The sequence below is a fragment of the Budorcas taxicolor genome, chromosome 16 (genome assembly GCF_023091745.1).
Source record: "Budorcas taxicolor isolate Tak-1 chromosome 16, Takin1.1, whole genome shotgun sequence".
NCBI classification, from domain to species: Eukaryota; Metazoa; Chordata; class Mammalia; order Artiodactyla; family Bovidae; genus Budorcas; species Budorcas taxicolor.
The window spans coordinates 81,463,395-81,482,564 of NC_068925.1; the positions used below are offsets into that span (position 1 = coordinate 81,463,395).

Genomic DNA, 19,170 nt, shown 5'->3' on the forward strand with positions numbered 1-19,170 from the left:
GGCCAGAACTCAGTAGTATAATAGTTACCCAGGTGTCATAGGACAGTTCCGGTGTTCCAGCAGCAAACCCTCTGGAAAAGTACATTTCATCCCATCAGTGCGTAGGCAGCGGGGTGGGGGTGGGGGTGTTTATAGAGTCTTCCTACTGGCTTCTGCTTAGCTAAGGCCCAGGAGTAGGGAAGGAAGAAGCATGAGGAGGACGCTATCAGCCCTAGAAAGAGGCCCGTGTGACATGTGCAGTGAGGGCAAGACCAGCTTCCTTTCCCAGACGCCCTGCAATAGAGGGTCCCACAGGCCTCGCTCTCATAGGCAGCCTTTGCCTCTGTGCAGGGCTCCCCTGTGAGGTGTGGCTGGGAGGGGGCTCGCTCCTCCCCCTGGAAATAAAGTGACCTCTGAGACTGACGAGGTGCCCCTCTGAATACCTGGGGTCTTGTTGCAAGGAGTTCGAAGTGAAGAGATGAGATTAGGCCCAAACCAGGAAAAGCGGAAGAAAGAAAAAAATTTAAAAAATGCCTATGTTGTCTTAGGTCCTCAAGGAGGATGGGCAGACGAGTTGGTCATTCAAACCAAAGCTTAGCCTGCAGACCACTTTGGACTCTGCAAGGGGACCCCCAAGACCTCAGCCAGCCTCCGGCTTCCCGACACGCAGATCACGCAACAGAGACGCCAGGACGAGACGCGCGCAGACAAGCACCGCGGAGCTGCCTTGGAAGATGCGGCGGCAGCCGCCAGCCGCTCCCAGAGACACACAGACAGCACGTCCTCTGCCGGCTCGACACCTCGCGCTTTATTTCTGGTGCCTACGCAGGAGCGGGGGACAGACACACTGGACAAAAGGCGGTGGTCCCCATCCCGAGGTGGGGGCTGTGGTCGCACCTCTGCCCGGAAGCGGGGCTGGGCGCCAGGGCAGGCGGTCTGCTCGCCAGAGGCGGTGAGGAGGGGAGTTGGGGCGGCAGGGGGCGGCACCCAGTCCGGTCCTGGAGGGGCTGGGTTTTCTCAAGGTGCTGGGGTGCGAGTTTAGTCCCGGGACCTGGCCGCCCCTTTCTGAGGGTCCCAGCATCTCAGCCAAGAAGCAGGGGCACAGGAGGGAGGGGATGCTGTGGGTCTGTGCTGGCCGCTCAGTCCAGGGCGGCGGGGCTGGGGTGGCTTCAGAGGGGCCCGCGTGAGCGCCGAGGGGCCTAGCACCGTGAGGCTCGGCCGCAGTCGCCACGTCGCCGCCATTCCTGGGGGATGACGGCCGCCCACAGCCCGGGGCCCAGGTGGACAACTGGAAACAGAGTCCAGACTCCAGAGGGACAGCGGTGGGTGGTGCCCCCTCGCCGGACGGGAGCCCTCTTTCTGGAGGCAAGCAGCTGAAGAGTGAAGCCCAACGCCACCGTTGGCTCGGTGGGCCAGGGCTGAGATGAGGCGCAAGAACCCGAGGCTGCCAGGGCCAACCTGCTGAGGTCCAGGCAGACTGCACGGTGGCCTCCACGCTGACCGGGGAGGCAGGCATCGCTGCAGGGGGGGTCTGAGGCAGCTGGAATGGAGGAAGGGGGTCAGCCCTTTCCTTTTTCTCAAGTAGCCAGTAACACCCAGGACAGAAGGCACCGGCCGGGCAGCACCGAGAACAGAGATGGGGCTCAGCCCTGGGGGAGACGGCGCTGGAGCCGGAGCCCAGCCGCGGGTCGACAGCCAAGGTGGGGCTGAGAGGCCAGCGCCCGGGGAAGGCCCACCTGGCGAGGTGTCTCCTCGTCCTTCCAGGCTGGGACGCCCCGCTCCGGGGCCGCCTCCTTCTGCGTGGCAGAGACCTTAAGGCAGTGATGTCAGCACCATCCTTGGACAGACAGCCTCTTCCCGCGGGAGAATTGCATATTTTCTGGCAGGGTTGGGGTCTTCACAGCTCTAGCAGCAACAGACATCCCCTCCAGCAGATAAGATCCGTCATCCCTGGGAGCCGCCAGGTGAATGCAGAAGCTTCTGAAAGAAGCAATCTGACCACCTTTTGGACCTAAGTGAACCTCTTCTAGTAGGAAGGTTCAGATGTAGCCGCTCCTTGGTTTGGTGGGACAGAGAGATCCAGGTTAGTGGTTGCTGTGCCTGTAGGTTCTGGTAAGTGTGTGTGCTACTCGGGGCTCCAAAGAGCATCACAGATGCCTGGTCTGCAGAGCCCAGAACCACAGCCTCGCCAGGCAACCCAGTGCACTGGCAGTTAACCGCGGGCTTCTCGACGGCTGGCTCCTGCGGTTTGGACGCCGTTTCTCAGGCGACCCTGAGGTCCACGAGATAAGGAGATGTGTGTCCAGTGGAGGTTAATGTTTCCTAGTAGACAGTGAATGTCAGTACTCACACCTTCTTTTTTTATACCCAGTGACTGGTACACAGTAAGTGCCCAATAAATGCTTGTCCAATGAAGGAATCGGGACTGCCGAGCCTTCAGGGCAACTTCTGCAAAAGGTGGACCCCTTTGGAAGGCAGATCTTTGCCACCGAATCAGACTCATCCTATTCTGACTGGGAGCGTCTCACACGGGTGTCCACTCCAAGTGAATCTTCGCTTGTTCAGAGCCAACAGTAAAGGCCAGCCAGGGATTCTGGATTCAGCCGGGCAGAGCAGTTGCCATCCGAACAGTGCAGTGAGGGCTCCGCAGGCCACAGAGGGAGATTTTCCAGGTTCTGGTTTCCCTCCAGTCCACGGGGAAGCTCAGCTGAGGTCTTCTGTCAGGATGGGCCCACGATCTCCTCCAGAGACTGGCCGCCATGCTCCAGGCAAGACGTGTGGGACTCGAGGTCCCTCCTGTCCCACTGCTGAGCTGGCTCTTCAGGTCCCATGAGAGCCCTGGAGTGCCAGGTGCGACTGCGTGGCAGGCATCTTGCGGGTGCGCACTGCCCAGCACTGGGCTCTCCACATTGCGGGTGCGGGTTGCCTGGCACTGGGCTCTCCACAGGGTGACCTGGAAAAGCCAGACCAGCCCCAGGAAAAGCAGCTTGAGCATTTCATGGACTTGTGAGGGTACAGGAAAACAAGCTGAGAAAGAAGAGGGGAATAAATAGGCAAATGGGAGGGAAAAATGGAAACAAAAAAACAAAACAAAAAGTCGGATTTATTGATTCGTGTGCTGACTTAGATGCTGTGAGCAGAGCTGGTGGCGCTTCTCTGAAGGCTGCAGTGGCGTCCTCGTGGTCTGGCCGCGTCTCAGGTGGGTGGCCATCTCGCTGGTGTCCCCAGCGTGTCCAGGGGGGGCCGGTAGTGCACCTTGCCACTGAACTTCCTCCCTCCAGCTTCATGCTTTCCTTTTTTAAAATACCTGTTACAGGTTGATTTAAACTTTGTAAACCACATGCCTTTTTTTTTTTTTTTTTTCCTGGGCTGCAGCCTGATCTTGGGGGCAGGGAGAGCTGTTGGCAGTGGATGGAACTGGGCAGGGTCCAAGGGAGGGTCTGGGAGCCGCCTCCTCCCAGAAGACTTCCCCCGGCGAGGCTGTGTCTCTGAGCCGTTCGTGAGAATTAGGAACTACCGCAGGCTTGTTTGATGTCTTCTGAACCCCTCCCCAGAAAGCCCCGGAGTCTGTAATTGAGACAAGAAATCAAGGAAAAAGAGCCAGGATCTTCTCCCCAAAGTCACCGGAGGAGACTAGGAGATGGGTCTTGGGACGCAAGTCCACCTGCCAGTCCCACAGGGAGTTTGCCAAGGTGCAGCACCAGGAACCTGCCCCTTCCTCCACGGCCCCTCCTGTCCTGGGGCTGGAGAGCCCGCGCTGGGAGGGAGCAGGGAAGAGGGGATGGCATGGCACTGTCCTGCCCCCCCGCTGTCCCGTGACTGGCCGCTGGGCCCTCAGAGTGTGGCCTGGAGGCTGGGGTCCAGGATGCTCTCTCTGTCTGGAGACTCGATGTAATTGGCAGCTTCCTGCAGCTTCAGCAGCATGGCCATCTGAAGAGGGGCAGAGAGACAGGTAAGGAGTGGTGGGGCGCCCAGGGAGTGCAGGGCTGGCTCGGGAACAGGCTGTGGTGGCTGCTTCCGTCCTGGGTGGAGCCAGTCCCGGGGGGGTGAGGGGCGACTGGGGGCGGTGCACCCACGCTGTGACCTGCTGGCCACTCCCTGGAGGGTGTGGGGGCCCCAAGGCCGCCTAACAGCGTTTCTCCAAGAGGCTGTGGCCCAGGGGCTAAGCGCTGAACTCAGTGCCTTCAGGACCTGCTTCTCTCCAGGCCAGCACCCCCGCCCCGCCGCGCCGCGCCCCGCCGCGCCGCGCCCCGCCGCGCCGCGCCCCACCCCCGCCCCCGCCAGGCCTGGCCTGGATGCCAGTGTCTTCACCTCCTGCCCTGATCCCCTCGGCTTCCTCAACAGGTCACACCTCTGACCCCCCTCATTCAGCTAAGGAAGCATCGTTGTTCCAGCCTTCTGTTTACATGATTAACACTGTCCTGACTTAAAAGCCTTTTTATACAGAGAACACCTGTTTTCTACAAGGTCTGAATCTGAATAAAATGTGTTAGGATTAGAGCAGAAGGATCTCCTGCTGGCAGTGTAAAAGTGCGAGGTCCTGGGTTTGTCGTGTGTCCGTGCCATCTGCTGAACCGTCCTGCAAGACGGTTTGACGACCAACACCCCCTCGAGCAGAAGGAAGGGCCGAGCCTACCACATGTGCGACTCTGCCAACACTGAGCCAGTGCCTCTTTGTCATAGGCGTCCCCTCAGTGCTCAGAGAGGGGAAGGGTCGTCTTCCCTTCCCATCCTCTAGTCAGGGCCTGCTCATGCCCTCAGCCTGCGCTCTGAGGGGAGTCTCAGGGTTCAGGCCGCGCATTCTGGGCATCAGTTCTCTCCGTTACAAGCTCTGTGGGTATTTTTGTAGCTTGTCACTTGTCTCGGCCCGTTTTTTCCTTTTTTAAAAACTATTTATTTATTTGGCGGCACCTGGGTCTTAGTGGCCACATGCAAACTCTTAGCTTCAGCATATGGGAACTAGTTCCCTGACAGGGACTGAAGCCGGCCCCCTGCCTTGGGAGGCGGAAGGGAAGCCCCTCAGCCCACTTTCTAAGAGCTCCTGGAGTCGCTGTGCCGTGGCTGTCCCTAGGACGACCCCAGGGAGCAAGGACCAGAGCAGGAGCCGCTCCCCCACTCTGCACGCTGTTCCCTCCCGCCTCTGCCGGACACACACGTTGCTGGTGGGCGATGCTGCTTAGCTCAGCCTGGGGTTCTGACGGCCAGAGCTACCACCACTGGCCTCATGTTCACCCCAGCCTCTGGGCCCAGCAGGGTGTGGACAAGGCTTCAGTTCTGTGACACCCTGACTTCCGGCTTACAGTGGCCTCTACTCACCAGTGGGTCTGAGTCCAGGGAGCTGGGGGTGCTGTCCTTGACTGTCCTGTCCTCGGGGGGCGAGGCAATGCTGTGAGGGCCCACGGTGGGGGGTGGCAGGTGGTACAGCTTTGACTGGTCTTGTTGGGCTGAGGGCCAGGGAAGAGTGTCCCGGACCCACTCCACTGGGTCCTCCCAGGCAGCTTTCTGCCCATGAACCTGGAGAGAAGGAGCGGTGTGGGCACTGGTGAAGGTTAAGAGCCCACGGATGAGCAGCTCCTGGTGTGCGCGTGCCCCCGTGCCCAGCCCCTCAGGCGTGTCCAACTCCTCTTGACCCCCACGGACTGCAGCCCGCCAGCTCCTCCCCATGGGATTCTCCAGGCAAGAATACTGGAGTGGGTTGCCATGCCCTGCTCCAGGGAATCTTCCCGACCCAGGGATCGAACCCTTGTCTCTTAGGTATCCCGCACTGGCAGGCAGGTTCTTTCCCACGAGCCCCACCTGGGAAGCCCCCTGAAGTGTCTGTACTTCCTCAAACGTAAAGCCATGAGGTTTGGATTCCTGTAGGATTTTGAGTTTCCCAAAATGGGAAATAAAATAAGTTGGCATAGATTGGTAGAAGCCATCTTGTCTTTTTTTTTAGTTTTGGCCACAGCACACAGCATGTGGGCCCTTAGCCCCCACCCAGAGACTGAATCTGCGCCCCAGGCGCTGCAAGGCGGAGTCGTGACCACGGGGCCAACGGGGGGCTCCGAGGCCATCTTGGAGAATGACTTGGCAAACTGTATTAAAACTGACACGTGACTCTGGATAAAACACGACTACTGGTCCAGTCACCACGTCACTGTGGACCCGTGATGAGTATGCCCTGACTTACGGGTGAGAAAGCGGAGGAGGTTTTTAAAACTGACAGCTGTCTTTCGCATAAAGTTCTTATTCTCACTTTAACAAATGTTTTCACACATTTCATTTGCCTTCAAAACAGAGCAAATTTATACTGTCTCCTTTCTTACATATGAGGAGTTTAAAAAGGTCAAGTAACTTGACCAGAATAACATTTTAATTAGTAATTAGTAATGAGCTAAAGCTATAATAGGATCTTACTTAATTCCTAACTCAGTTGTTTCTCTATCTGCCCAAATCCCTAGGGAGTGGTTTGCGTTTGGAGGAGACTCAAGAGGCCTAGGCCTGGACACACAGCCCCAGGTCAGTGGCCGTTTAGCCGCTTGCTGGGCGCTGGCCATAGGCAGGAAAGCAGTATGGTCTGTATAATGCCTCGGCCGGCCTGTCAGGAGACCCTAAAAACCTCAGTGGCCGTGTATCCGACTCTGTCTCCACTCTGTGAGGTGGGCCAGCCTGGCCTCGGTTGAGCAGGGTCCGGGGTGGGCTCACCTTGATGCCGTCCTTGGCCCCTTCCTGTAGGTAGGGGATGATGGAATTGTTCCACAGGTCGATGAACCAGGTCCGGAAATCCTCAATGCCGATGGGGCAAGACAGAAAGAAGCAGGGACCTGGCAAGAGAAGAGGGCCGGGGAGACGGCCTAGAACCTCACTCTCCCTGGCCGTCTGCCCCACCAACTCCCTAATGCCAGGCAGAAGGCCTTGGAACTAGAGGGTGAGAGAGGCACAGGGCGGGGGTGAACTGCGATCGTGGTCAAGACGGTGGGAGCTGACAGCCTGGGGCAGCCTCAGGAGCGACGCTTCTCCAGGTGGACGGGAGGCGTGGGAGCCAGAGGCAACATTAAGCCCCCCTAACGCCTCCCCTGCGTCTTCTCAGCGAGTCTGGGGAGTGTGGGTGAGGCCTGAGCTCCGACAGCTGACGCAGGCAGGGGCACCACACTGGGTGCTTACTCAGTGACCCGCGGCTCTAAGGCTGCAGGCATGGGGCCAGTGAGTCCTCCACACGCTGAAGACACGGGAGGGAAAGGGGCCCACGCCAGCCCCGCCCGGGTGAGGCGCAGGCCGCACCGATGAGGAAGTCAGAGGTGCTGTGCTTCTCCAGGAAGGTGTGCAGGTGGTACCACAGCTTGGGCACCCAGTCCAGCACCCGCAGCAGCTCCTCCCTGTTGGCGTTGATGTCGCTGTCCGACTCCACCAGCTTCCTCCTCAGGTAGCGAACCAGGAAGCCGTTGGCGGGCTCCACATTGTTGGAGAAGGTCAGCATCCTGTGGCCAGGGACGCAGAGGGTCGGGGGGGCGGGGGGGGCGGGCACTGCACGAGGGCAGGTCGACTTCGCTCCCACCCAACCCGAGCTGCCTGCCTCCCACTGATGCCTGCGGGTCTGCTGAACTCAGGGCCGAGGCAGAGCTGGCACTCAGATCAGTGACCCCCTCAGGTGACCATCGGACCCCACTGGCCTGGACGAGGGGTGTGTGGGCAGAGGCTGCCCCTCTTCCTGTGTCACGGGCCCATCTCCCTCGGCACCGACACGGCACACGCCTCCTCTCCCAGCCCACAGGGCGCCGCTGCTCCTCTCCTCCCGCTGTCCCTCCGGCCAGATCCTGGACTGAACCGGTTTACAGACTCGGGCCACAGGTCTTACCTGAAGCTCAGGTGCAAGCCGTGATTGGGTGTCATTTTTACTGGTTGATTAGTGGTACCAATGATATAGGGACTGCGGGGAGACAGAGGAATAAGACCCGTTAGACCTGTCTGAACACTCGATTTCTGCCGTGTGCTACCCCCCACCCCGTGGAACGCTCACAGCTTGGGGTGAACTGGGCTCCCTTCTGCCCGCTGTGGTGAGTCTGGTCCTGACTCCAGCTCACCATTTGTGATACTTGCAGGTCAGGGCCCCATTGACCAGCTCACTGATGGAGCCTGCCTCACTCAGGTCATCCAATAGGATCACCAGGGGGACATCCCCAATTCCTGTTTCCCGGTCTATCTGATTGGCCAGGTTGGAGAGATACAGCTGCAGGTCCTGAAATGAAAGAAGCGGGCGGTCAGCACTCAGGAGCAGCGAGCCCCCGGACCAGCCTAGCAGAGGAGGGTTTCGGAGGAGCTGGGCTGGTTCTGGATCCCGGGAGGGGCCTTGGTTCCTGTGAGGTACGCCTGGACCGGTGACTGCAGAAGCCCGCCACCGCAGCCCGATCAGCAGTGGCCCCTGAACCGCTCGTGGTTGGGGAACACGCTTGTCTTAACCACGGTGCACAGGATCTGCGCTGGGAGCCCCTGCGATGGCCATGCCTCCCCGGGGGCATGGCATGCAGGGACCGGCACAGCGAGCGGCAGTTCCGAGGGCTCCCCTAAAGGAAGCCAGGCCGCGGTCAGAGAGCCGTCCCAGAAAGAGGCTGAGGGGAGGCGGAGAAAGAGAATGACAAGGTGGGCAGAGGGCCGGTGGCATGTGAGAGAGACGGAGCGCGCCGGGGAGGGAGGAGCCTGGAGTGGGGCTGCGCGGGGGGCGGGGAGGACCGTGGAGCAGGGGGGTCCGGGCGGAGGTGGACAGAGGGGGCACGGCCACCTTGCAGGACTGCTGGTGCATGTTGAAGGTGCTGACGATGCCCTCGGTGACCTCGCGGCCGGAGCGCTCCACCAGGTACTCGGCCAGCCGGTTGGTCAGGTAGGTCTTGCCGGTGCCGCTGGGGCCCGAGAGGACGAGCCGCCGGTGCTTGAGCAGCAGGCCGATGTAGTGCTGCATCATGGGCTTCGGGATGAGCGTCTCGAACACCAGGCTGTCCACACACTTCTCCCTGAGGCCTGCAACGCGCCTGCCTGCGTGAGCCGGCGCCCCTGCGCCCAGCAGGACCCCCTGGGCTGGCTCTGGGCACGCAGGGCAGGCCGTGTGCTATGGGGGCGGGTGGAGGGGAAGCCCAGGTGGGGCAGAAACATCCTGTGAACAACACATTCCCTGGGACGAGTCTGGAGCAGGTGAGCCTATCTTGAGTCTCATGGCGACCTCCACCCTGCAGCCCCTCAGCCAGTTCCTGCTCCAGGAATACACGACGGACCGCCTGGCAGTCCCCCCATCCCACAGCCCTGCACCCAGGGTCTGGGACTAACCTTTGAGGGAGACTGCTATGTTGTTAACCCCTCGGCGGCAGGGGGGCAACTCTGGGGGCTCCGCGTCCAGGAGCCGCTTCACGTGGCTGACACTGTAGCCGTGGATGGACTCGGTGCTCAGTCCCAGCGTGGAGGCCGGGTCCATCTTAGATATGTAGTCCTGACGGGAAGGGAGGGGAGAAAAGAGGTGCTCGAGAGGGACGCAGAGGAGAGCAAAAGCGCAGGACGAGCAGCGGCACAGGGCACAGTGGTCCACGAGGAAGGGGAGGAGCTGTCTGTCTCCTGGGGGCTTCTGCACGGAGCCTCCGAGGCCCGGGCCCCCGTGTTCTCAGAGGACCGGCAGCCCCTGAGCTCCTGCACCTCTTACCTTGAACACCTGGAAAACAGCGCCGTCCAGCAGCTTCCAGTCAACCTGCCCGCTGACCTTGCTGCACCCCAGGAAGAACTCCTGCTGCTTCAAGTCCTGTGAGGCCAAGGTGGGCGGCTCAGGAGCCGCGTACACTGGGCTCAGGGGTCCTCGGAGCCAAGGCTTCTCGAGTGGGAACGACAGTGTCACGGCTCCCAAGTTCCTTACCCCTTTGATGATGTGCTGGGGGGGCAGCCTCACCACCACCCGGAGAGTCACCTCCTCCTTTGGACCACAGGTGCTGATGCCATCCATAGGGGACAGGTCTGGAGGTGGGAACAGGAATGCTGGTTTGGGGAGGCACCCCAGACTATCCTACACCTTCCTGCCACTCCCCTTTCCACAAAGTCTGTATCTACCCCAAAGAAGTACCAGGAGTCCCAGCCCAAACAGTGATTAGGGTTTCAGGACCATAGCGACCCTTGGTGTCTCAGCAGCACTGGTACCTCTCTGACCCCAGGAAGCCACACCAGGGTGAGTGAGGGGATAATCCTTTCCTTCTTTTCACCCGCCCAGGGCCTTCGCCCCAACAGGTACCTGTGTCTGCGAGGCTTGGGCTGAAGGAATGGGTGAGCGCCAGGCCCAAGGAGCGACGAGGGGAGGGTAGAGCCGACGATCCCGGGATCTGCCCAGGAGCGGAGCCCGCCGAGGGGCCTGGGGCCACCTTCAGCCGGTCGTTCTCTGCTTTCAGCAGGTCCACCTCCAACTGTGGCAAGAACGGGCGGGTCTGGAGCCTCAGCCGCCGGGTCCTGCAGACCCGCCCCGCGCTGCATCCCTCTCGCAGCCAAAAATCCAAGTGGCGTCCCATCCTGCAGCCCCGCCCCTCTCCGTATCCCTGTCCTGCGCTCCATCCCGCAGCCAATCCCCGCATCCCGTCCAGCCCCGCCTGGCCCTGCGGCCCCGCCCCTCCCCGCATCGCCGTCCTGTCCCGCAGCCCGGCCTGGTCCTGCGGCCCCGCCCCCGAAGCCCCGCCCCTCCCCGCATCCTCGTCCTGCGCTCCATCCCGCAGCCAATCCCCGCATCCCGTCCAGCCCCGCCCGGCCCTGCGGCCCCGCCCCCCCCGCATCCCCGCCCCGCCCCGCAGCCCCGCCCGGCCCTGCGGCCCCGCCCCCCCCGCATCCCCGCCCCGCCCCGCAGCCCCGCCCGGCCCTGCGGCCCCGCCCCTCCCAGCATCGCCGTCCTGTCCCGCAGCCCCGCCTGGCCCTGCGGCCCCGCCCCGCCCAGGACCTGCATGTTGTGCATCGTCTCCCGCAGCTGGTCCAGCTGGTGGGCCGAGTTGAGGGCTTCCAGGCGGATGTCTGTGAGCTTCATCTCCTTCTCCCACAGCTCCGAGCGCAGCTCGGACACCTCCTTCTTCTCCGGCTCCTCCTCCTCGCTGCCATGGAACAGCCGGGCGTGGGGGGCCGGGGGAGCGGGGCCCCTGGAAGGAGGCGTGGAGCACTGGGCGTTAGACCCTGAGCCCGCGGGCGGCCGTCACCGGTCCCGCGGCCTGGGGGGGGGGGGGGGGGGGCTACAGTGGGGGGCGCCCCGGGAAAACTTACTCGGGGGGGTCGGTACCCGCAGAAGACGAGGTGGAAGACTTGATGGAGGGTGAGGCGGTCTCGGTGGACGCGTGCTGCAGTTTGGGGGACGAGGGGGCGGAGGAGTCGGGCGTGGCGATCTCCTCGATGTCAGAATAGGAGGAGGCTGACTTGGGCCCCTTCTTTATACTGAAGGCTTTGTTGAAGGAGCTTCGGAGCTAAAACAAAGCAGATTGGGGAGAGCGCTGTGAGGCCAGGCCCTGGAGATGGGGAGGCGGGAAGGGACTTCTGAGACACAGGCCGGAGGAAGGCATGTGCGGCAGTGGGCACGCCCTCAGGAAGGCGTCTCTGGCCTTGTGGCACGAGGGTGGGAGGCTTGCCTAGGAACTCAGGCTGAGTGACTAGGACTTGCTGCACTGTGGGAACGTCCTGGGTTTTTTCTCCCCCTTGGGGGCACCCTGCTGTGAAGGGACAGAGGGGACCTCCAGGGGCACGGGGTGAACCTCCTGGTGACCCCATCCTGCTTTTTTCAGATCAGGCACTGCTCAGCCTGCAGCCTGGCTCATTTGGGCCTCAGGACCCACCTCTGAGCTGGGCTTATCAGCCAGATCAGAGCCTACCCAGCAGATACAGACAACACGATTCTGTGCAATCAAAAGATGGGAGTGAACTAAGCTCCTTTACTGCCGCCCGCACTCAGCACATTGCAGGGTACAAATGCTTTCGACCATGTGCACTCAAGTGTGCCAGAATTAGGGGAGCTTCCCAGCATTTCCTCCAAGTGTGCAGGGGGAACTGGCTTGGTCTTGGGTGCTGATGAGCTGGGTGTTAGGGATACGGGAGGCGAACCGGGGATCTGTCCCACGCCCGTCACATGCATCCACTGAGCATGCACACACACGCAGGGACACGGAGATGGAGCTGCAGCCGGAGACAGTAAGGAGGGTCAAAGCAAACCAGGTCGCTGGGGCAGCAAGAGAGCAGAGTGCAAATCTGAGGGCTCTTGCCAGGTGTGTCTCCTGGGGCTCGGGACAGCTGTGGGTGGTGGTGGTGCAGCAGGGGTGTGTCGGGGTCTCTACCAGGAAGGACATAAGCAAGACCCATCTGGCTCGATGGGGGTGTGAGGGGGGAGTGCGTGTGCAGGGCTGTGCCCTCTCTGGGCAGTTCTCTGTGGAGACGGAGACCTGGGACTAGGACGCGAGCCCCCGCGTCTGTCTCTAGCCCCGCGTCTCAGACCGTGTGTGCTCACTGTGACCCCACCTGCAGGGGCCACCTCCTAAGGCCGTGGGGATCCTAAGTGGGAACAGTGCTCCATGCGGGTCTGTGTTTCCAACGCAGAACTGCTGGGCAGAGGGACTGTGCGGTGCGATGTGGTGAGGGATGCTGGGGTCAAATGACAGAGCAAAACAAACCCGGGCTCGGTCCTGAGGGACGTCTCAGGACGTCTCCAGGGAGGCCGTGCGTGTGGAAGGGAGCACTCCTCAGATCTGAGCGTCTCGAGGGGCTGGAGTCAACCTCGGGGCAGTGCCAAGCTATGGCTCAGGTTTCAGTGATCACCCTGCACTTGGCCCTTTCCTCCCAGGACCCTCGGGGAGGCTCTAGGGGGCAGAACCTCTTCTTGAACCTCCCCCTTCTGCCCGGCATCTGCAGGAAGCACCGCTCCCTGTCCACCAAGATCCCATCTCGATTCCACCTCCAGTGGGCTTCTGCCCCGCTGTGACACTCTGCCTGCCTCCCGGGAACAGCTGTCTATGAACTCCCAGAACCACGCTCACTGAATTAGCAAGCATTCCGACACCACTGGATTGCCATCAGTCTTATATGGGCTGCTTCTGTCTCCCTGGCAGTTTCCCAGGCTCTTTGAGATCACAGACTCCATGTTTCCTGTCAGCCACTGCTGGCAAAGGGTTCGAGTGGACTTTATGTGTCTGGCTTGTCAGGGCTCGCTGTTTCTTTTCGACGTTTATACCCTAGTCCTCGAAACCCCTTTGTCAACCCCACAGCTGCTCGGAGGGCTTCAGGCTTGAGGGTGATCTGAGGTCCCACCCCTCACCTCTCTCTGGTTCATTTTACTCCAGAGCTAAATCTTCAGGCCACACCCAAGCTGACCTGGCCTCTGGCAATTGTGGTAATGCTCACCCCCTTGGAGCCTTCCATCTGGGGCGTCTGGGGTTTGAGGGAGCGAGGGGCCAGGGCGCACCATCCTGGCAGCCTGACGGCACCGTCCTGGCAGCCTGACAGGCACCATCCTGTTCGCTGCCTTCGCAGCAGGTGGACTCTGGCGCCAGGGGAGACGGGATGGGGTGGTTCCCTCCCACTGCCCCAGCCAGACCCCTCCTCTGTCCTCCAGGGCCGGCCATGGATTGACATGCAGGGAGGGTTAGGGGCTTGGCGGAAGTGGTCACGGTTAGTCTCATGAGTGGTGGTCTCTGTTTAGGGGGAAGGGGTTGCTCTGGAGAAGGGGAGGGTATGGCAGAGGCAAAGAGGAACGGGGAGGAATGAGTGTCTTACCTCGTAGACCTGGAAAAAAATAGGGATTTTAAGTCAGCATTTTGAAGGAAAAAAAAAGAAGCGACACTTAAATCACTCATTTCACACAGCGGCCCGTCTGGACTACACCACACTCTGTGCACAGGCTCACTGGGTGGGGCCGGCGGGGGGTGTGCCCCTGGGGCTCCCCTCCTTCACACGGGCAGCAGGGGGCATGGTGATGTCAGAAAGGGCACCCCAAGTCAGCTTAGGGTTTTCTGGGAGACACGAACAGCTAGAACGTCTCTCTCTGGACCAGTCAGGCAGTACAATGTTCCTTCTGGAGTGATCTGCCAAGTTCCACGAATCTCTCTCCAGCAGCATCTCAGATGAGTGGCTCTGCTCATAACATCTCTCCACAGTACGGGAGGGGTGGGCACAGGTAGGCCAGTCCTTCTGAGGACCTCCTGCTGCTGCTGCCCACTAGACGTGTGCGGGGCTGCAGGGGGTGGCTGGTGCGGGGGCAGACCCTGCGCTGGGTGGACACCACCCGGGGCTCCCATCAGACGGGACTAGCGTGGCAAGCTCAGGGAGGTCAGCTCCTGTGCTTCAGTGGGGTGCCCCCCGGTGGCCCACACGGCTCCCCCCAGACCTTCACCTACCCAGCTCTTCTTCTTCTTCTTCTTGGCATCGGCCTCCTTGCCGCTGCTGATGCTGGAGTGGCTGGTGATGCTGTTGAGGCTTGAGATGCTGTCGGAGGAGTTCTGCCTCTTGATCCGGAGCTCTGGGGGCCAAGCACAGGGGCGGACACAGAGCCGGTGGCTTTAAGGCGATACTGTGAGGCTGGAGGCCGGGCTTGCTGCAGGAGGAAGGGGAGGAGGCACCCACCTCCTCGTCTACATCCTTGATTTGTTGGGAGCATCCTTTCCACAAGCTTTTGTTGGGTGTCAATCATATTTCAACATAAACAAACAAGTAGGAAACGATCCCTGTTCTCAAGAAGCTGCTAACAGGAGAAAGACCAGCACAGAACCCAGTGACCTCGGTTCGAGCAGCGGGGATGAGGGGAAGCCCAGGCCTCCACCGTCCCCCAGGTATACTGGCTGCCACCCTCGGGACTCGCTTCAGAAATACTGGCTACCAATAATGGGTGGGGGGGTGGGGGTGGCGCACAAGGCCAAGGGCCTTGCATTTAACCCTAAAGGGCTTTAATTTCCCTTTTAATCTGATGAGCAGAAAAATCTCTTCAGCTCTTGGAAAAGGTTTGTAATGGCACCAAAATGCCCTCTTCTCCTACTTAAGGGAAAGAAAGTGTTAATAAAGGAGGCAGCCTCTGAGTGCTGGCAGAAGAGAAGCTCTTCAGGTGGGACGTGGAGAAGCCGCTGCAAAGGCTGCGCGGGAGCGCTGGGGTTTGGGGCACAGTGCAGAGCTGGCGCCCTTCACAGGGCCCGTGGGGCACAGGTAAGGGGCAGCGGAGTCCAGGCAGAGGCGCCGGGCGACCAGATGTTAATGCAGCTGCCTCCGGGCTCCCTCCAGCTGCGCTGGGCAGGGGCCACTCTCCTGCCGCAGAGGCTCCTCCCCGCGGGGGCGTCCCTCGTTGCGGAGCAGTGGCTCAGTTGCCCCGAGGCTTGTGGGGTCTTTCCGGGCCTGGGATGGGGCCCACGTCCCCCGCGTTGGCACGTGGATTCTTAACCACTGAACCACCTCGGAAGTCCGAGGACTGGATTTGTAAAGCCTTATTTTGAAACCGTTACAGATTCACAGGAAACTGGGGACAAACGGGCAGGGAGGCCCTGTGCACCGTGGCCCGGTGAGCTTCTACTGCAAAGGCCAGAGAGCAAATGTTTCAGGCTCTGGGGTCATTTGAGCTTTTACAACCGCTCAGCAGTGCCACGTGGCATTAGAACAGCCACAGATGATACGTACATTAGTGAGCATGGCTGTGTGCCAGTAAAGCTTTATTTAAAAGCAGGTGGTGAGCCAAATGAGCTATGGCCTGCCAACCCCTAGTTTGCATTTTCCTCCAGAACACGCGTTGCTTTTGTGATCAATTTAATTTACAATCAGTCAATCATAAAATAAAATGTAAGGCAGCAAAGCAGCTGTTTACCGCGACGCCTGGGGACCCAGCTAGTTGGGGGGCTGCCAGCTGAGACTCTAAAGCATGCTGTACGGTGCTTTTAAGAGCAAAGGGTAGCTTCAGCGTCCGTCTTCAAAGAGAAAGTCAGGAAGTCTTTTGTGCCATCTATCCGCAAACCAAATAAAGTTAGGCATCATTGCTTTAAGCATTAGCTCTTTGAAGGCTCCTGGAAATCCTGGCCAAGCTGGACCTGGGTCACCAAGAAGGAGGAGGACCACACGAAAGCTAAGGGCAGGGTGCACGCATCCATCCCACACAAACGTATCTGAGGAGTCAGGCTACTCGGAGAACTAGGCTCAGCGCCCCGACCTGTCGCTGAGGAGCCGTGTTCGAGCAAGTCTCCTGCCTTCTCGGGTCTTACTCTGAACTAGAGTGCGCTTTGCAGGGCTGCTGTCCGGACTAGATGAGCCAATGTAAGCACAGCGATCAGAGCGGGGCCTGGCGTCCTGCAGACGCTCCTAAAGGCTGGCTGTGTCTGTGGCCAAGCTGGGCAGAGAAGACAGGAGAAACGGTGGGAGGCATGGACACGTGCTACGCCAGCAAGAGGCAGCGCTCCTCCTGCTGACGGCCGAACACGTTCTCTTTCCCTCTCACTTGCTTTTCTGAAATGTTTCAAACTCACAGAATCACTTAAAACTAAGGCTGACCTCTCCGTGGAGCGCTGAGAACCACGTGATCTCCGTCTCACTCGAAGGGTAGCTTCTTTCCCCTCAGAGAACCGAAGTAAGCGTCAAAGGGGGTCATACACACGTCTGTGCACGCACACACGTTGTCAAGTGGAAAGCGCTAGCTCTTCAGAGCAGCTTCAGGTTCCCAGTAAGACTGAGAAGGTGCAGAGGTGCCCCACCTCCTGCCCCCGTGTGCAGGGACCCCCGATGGGCACCCCCACCGCATGCTGCGTCTTCTGCAGTCGACGCCGCCGCCCTGGCATCTCAGCAGCACTCAGAGCCCACAGCCTTACGCTGGGGGCCACTCAGCGCCACCTTCTGGGGGTTCAGACAGATGGACAAGGACCTGCGCCCCCGTCCCCACATCCTCCAGAGTGCCGTCACGGCCCTACGGATGCTGCGCCCCGGCCTGGGCACCCCTACTCCCCGCCCCACCCTTTCACTGCCCCGAGTCTCATCTCTCCCACAATGCCCTGCAGTCGGCATCACAGAACACGCAGCCTTTCCCGACGGGCTCTGTCACTGAGTAACGGACGTTTCCTCCGTCGCTGTCATCGTGCGGCTAGAGCACTCAGTGCTGAGTGACGGTTCATCGTCTGGTCACAGCACCGTTTATTCATACATTTGTCCATGCAGGACAGCTGGGTTGCTCCTGAGTTTTGGCGACTGTGAATGAAGCTGCCGTAAACACCCACATTTAGCTTTTTGTTGGGGACGTGATATTTCTGCTCCTTTGGGGAAATTCCAAGGAGAGTGACTGCTGGGCTGCACAGCAAGGGTATCTGGAGTTTGAAACTTAAAGTGCTATTTCAACAACTGTCTGTGGCAGTCATTTGGGGTCCAGGGAGAGGAGCCCTGGTCTCCCTCAGTCCCTCGGGTGGTGGGGCCGTGTCCCCGCCACTCCTCACTGATGACTGTCAGGACCCTCGCCTTCTGGAAGTTGCCGGCACATTCTGGAGACAGAGAAGCCCTGCAGTAACCCTCCTTCTAGCCCGGTCCTGCCACTGGCCAGAGGGCCTACCTTTGGGCGTGGCCTCTGAGGCACTGAGGGCCCCTTGAATGACAGCCTGCGCCTCAGAGTTCTTCTTCTTCAGGAAGTCTATGGTTTCCCGTAAGTCCAGCAGCTCAGTGTCCTAGGGAGAAACAGGAGTGGTGTCAGGTGGGGCTGGGGCTCCTGCTCTGCGGGCTGGGCCCGAGCTCTGCAGGCCTGACAGGGAGGGCAGGACAGGTGCGCGCCGGGGCTGGGGAGGCCTCACCTTCTCCTCGGCGGTCTCGGCCAGGTGCCGCAGGCGGCAGGTCATGCTCACCAGGCTCTGCTCAAAGGCCGCCACCAGGTTGGCCTGAAACAGATGGGCACGGGACGCCTCAGGTGCCAGGGCATGGGAGGCGGCTGGGCTGACTCTTGGGGTCTCCAGGACGGCCAGTGCACGGGATGCCTCAGGTGCCGGGGCGTTGGGGGCGGCTGGGCTGACTCTGGGGGTCTCCGGGAGGACCAGTGCCAACCAGCCTCCTGGCAGCCCTTAAACCTTGCTTCCCACTCTGGCCTGAAGACATGCCTTGGGGCACAGGCATCATCACGGTCCGGCAGGTCTCTGGAGGCTTCTAGAGGCCTGGCTGTCCCCGCCCCCGGGGAGGCGTCCCCTCTGGGGCCCTGGCTCTGCCCAGTGTCACTCCTCGCCGAGCCCGCCACCCCCCAGAACGGCCTGGACCCAGGCGCCCCGGGGCCTCTGCTCCAGTTCTCCCCGCTTTCCTCCGACAGATGCAGCTCAAGGCCCTCGGGGCAATTCTGCGTCTGGCCGCTAGGTGTCAGGCCGGCTCCACGGGAGCGAGGGGTCCCCAAGAGGCCTGCAGGGCGGGGAGGGGTGAGGGGCCCACAAGGCAGAGAGGAGGGGGTCAGGCGGGGAGGGCAGAGCTCCAGCTCTGCCAGCTGGGGGGCTCGGGAAGTGGGAGCTCACAGAGGAGAGGGCCAGCCTTGGGGGGCGTCTAAGCCAACTGCGATGGGGAGGGGGGCTGGGGGTGGGCGGGGGACGCCCCTCGAAGAGCTCTGAGGGCTGCAACCCCTGCTTCCTATCGACCCCTGCTTCCTGTCACCTGGCGTCTGCCTCCCTGGGAGTCAACCCTAGGGTTCGCCCCTGCCCTCGAGGAGTCTGGAGGCCTCTCGGATCCAGGGAGCAGTGCCCCTGTGTGCTGGACTCCTGCCTTCCCGGCCCCGGGGCCCCTCTTGCTTGGTGTCTTCCTTCCCACCCATCTGTGGACACGGGACCCCTCATGAGAGGCCTTCAGACCCTGGCTCCTGGGGCCCACCCCAGCCTCTTTGGTCTGGGGCTCCCTCTCCTTGGGGGGTGCTGCCGCCTGCCTCCCCATCGTCCCCGCCCACTAGGTGGCCCAGAGTGGCCAGAGCTCAGCTGGGAACCCAGAGAAAGGCTGGTGAGAGGCAGGGCAGGGTGTCCAGACTGCCCAGCGTGGGCAGCTGGGGAGGCCCAGGAACAGGGCCCAGGGTCTGAAATCGGGACCGAGGGCCTTCCAGAGCGCTGGGGTCGGGGCTCGCACTGAGGGCAGGGCTCCGACCCTCGGGGCCAGGCTGCCTCCGACCCCAGGAGAGGTGGCTCTCAGCCAGGGGCACGTCCTGCTCTGTGAGTCGCCCTCCAAGTCCACTGTCTGGACCCAGCCCGCCCCCCGCCCCGGAGAGTG

The 19,170-nt window shown here is 61.1% G+C and overlaps 1 protein-coding gene across 1 annotated transcript in view; it reads right to left on the reverse strand.

Annotated features, from left to right (window-relative positions):
• Window positions 1-378: 378 nt before the first annotated feature.
• The window catches only part of NAV1 (neuron navigator 1), a 194,710-nt gene continuing 175,918 nt past the window's right edge, over window positions 379-19,170 (reverse strand). Inside the window, exons 18-34 of the mRNA XM_052653483.1 lie at window positions 17,736-17,819; window positions 17,501-17,612; window positions 14,334-14,455; window positions 13,714-13,722; window positions 11,224-11,420; window positions 10,910-11,102; window positions 10,220-10,388; window positions 9,851-9,948; window positions 9,644-9,739; window positions 9,277-9,436; window positions 8,738-8,973; window positions 8,043-8,197; window positions 7,817-7,888; window positions 7,243-7,439; window positions 6,667-6,785; window positions 5,296-5,493; window positions 379-3,909 (exon numbers count right to left, since the gene is read on the reverse strand). Coding sequence (XP_052509443.1) covers window positions 3,814-3,909; window positions 5,296-5,493; window positions 6,667-6,785; window positions 7,243-7,439; window positions 7,817-7,888; window positions 8,043-8,197; window positions 8,738-8,973; window positions 9,277-9,436; window positions 9,644-9,739; window positions 9,851-9,948; window positions 10,220-10,388; window positions 10,910-11,102; window positions 11,224-11,420; window positions 13,714-13,722; window positions 14,334-14,455; window positions 17,501-17,612; window positions 17,736-17,819 — 2,313 coding nt within the window. The 3' untranslated portion in view covers window positions 379-3,813. The remainder of the gene's footprint in view (window positions 3,910-5,295; window positions 5,494-6,666; window positions 6,786-7,242; window positions 7,440-7,816; window positions 7,889-8,042; window positions 8,198-8,737; window positions 8,974-9,276; window positions 9,437-9,643; window positions 9,740-9,850; window positions 9,949-10,219; window positions 10,389-10,909; window positions 11,103-11,223; window positions 11,421-13,713; window positions 13,723-14,333; window positions 14,456-17,500; window positions 17,613-17,735; window positions 17,820-19,170) is intronic.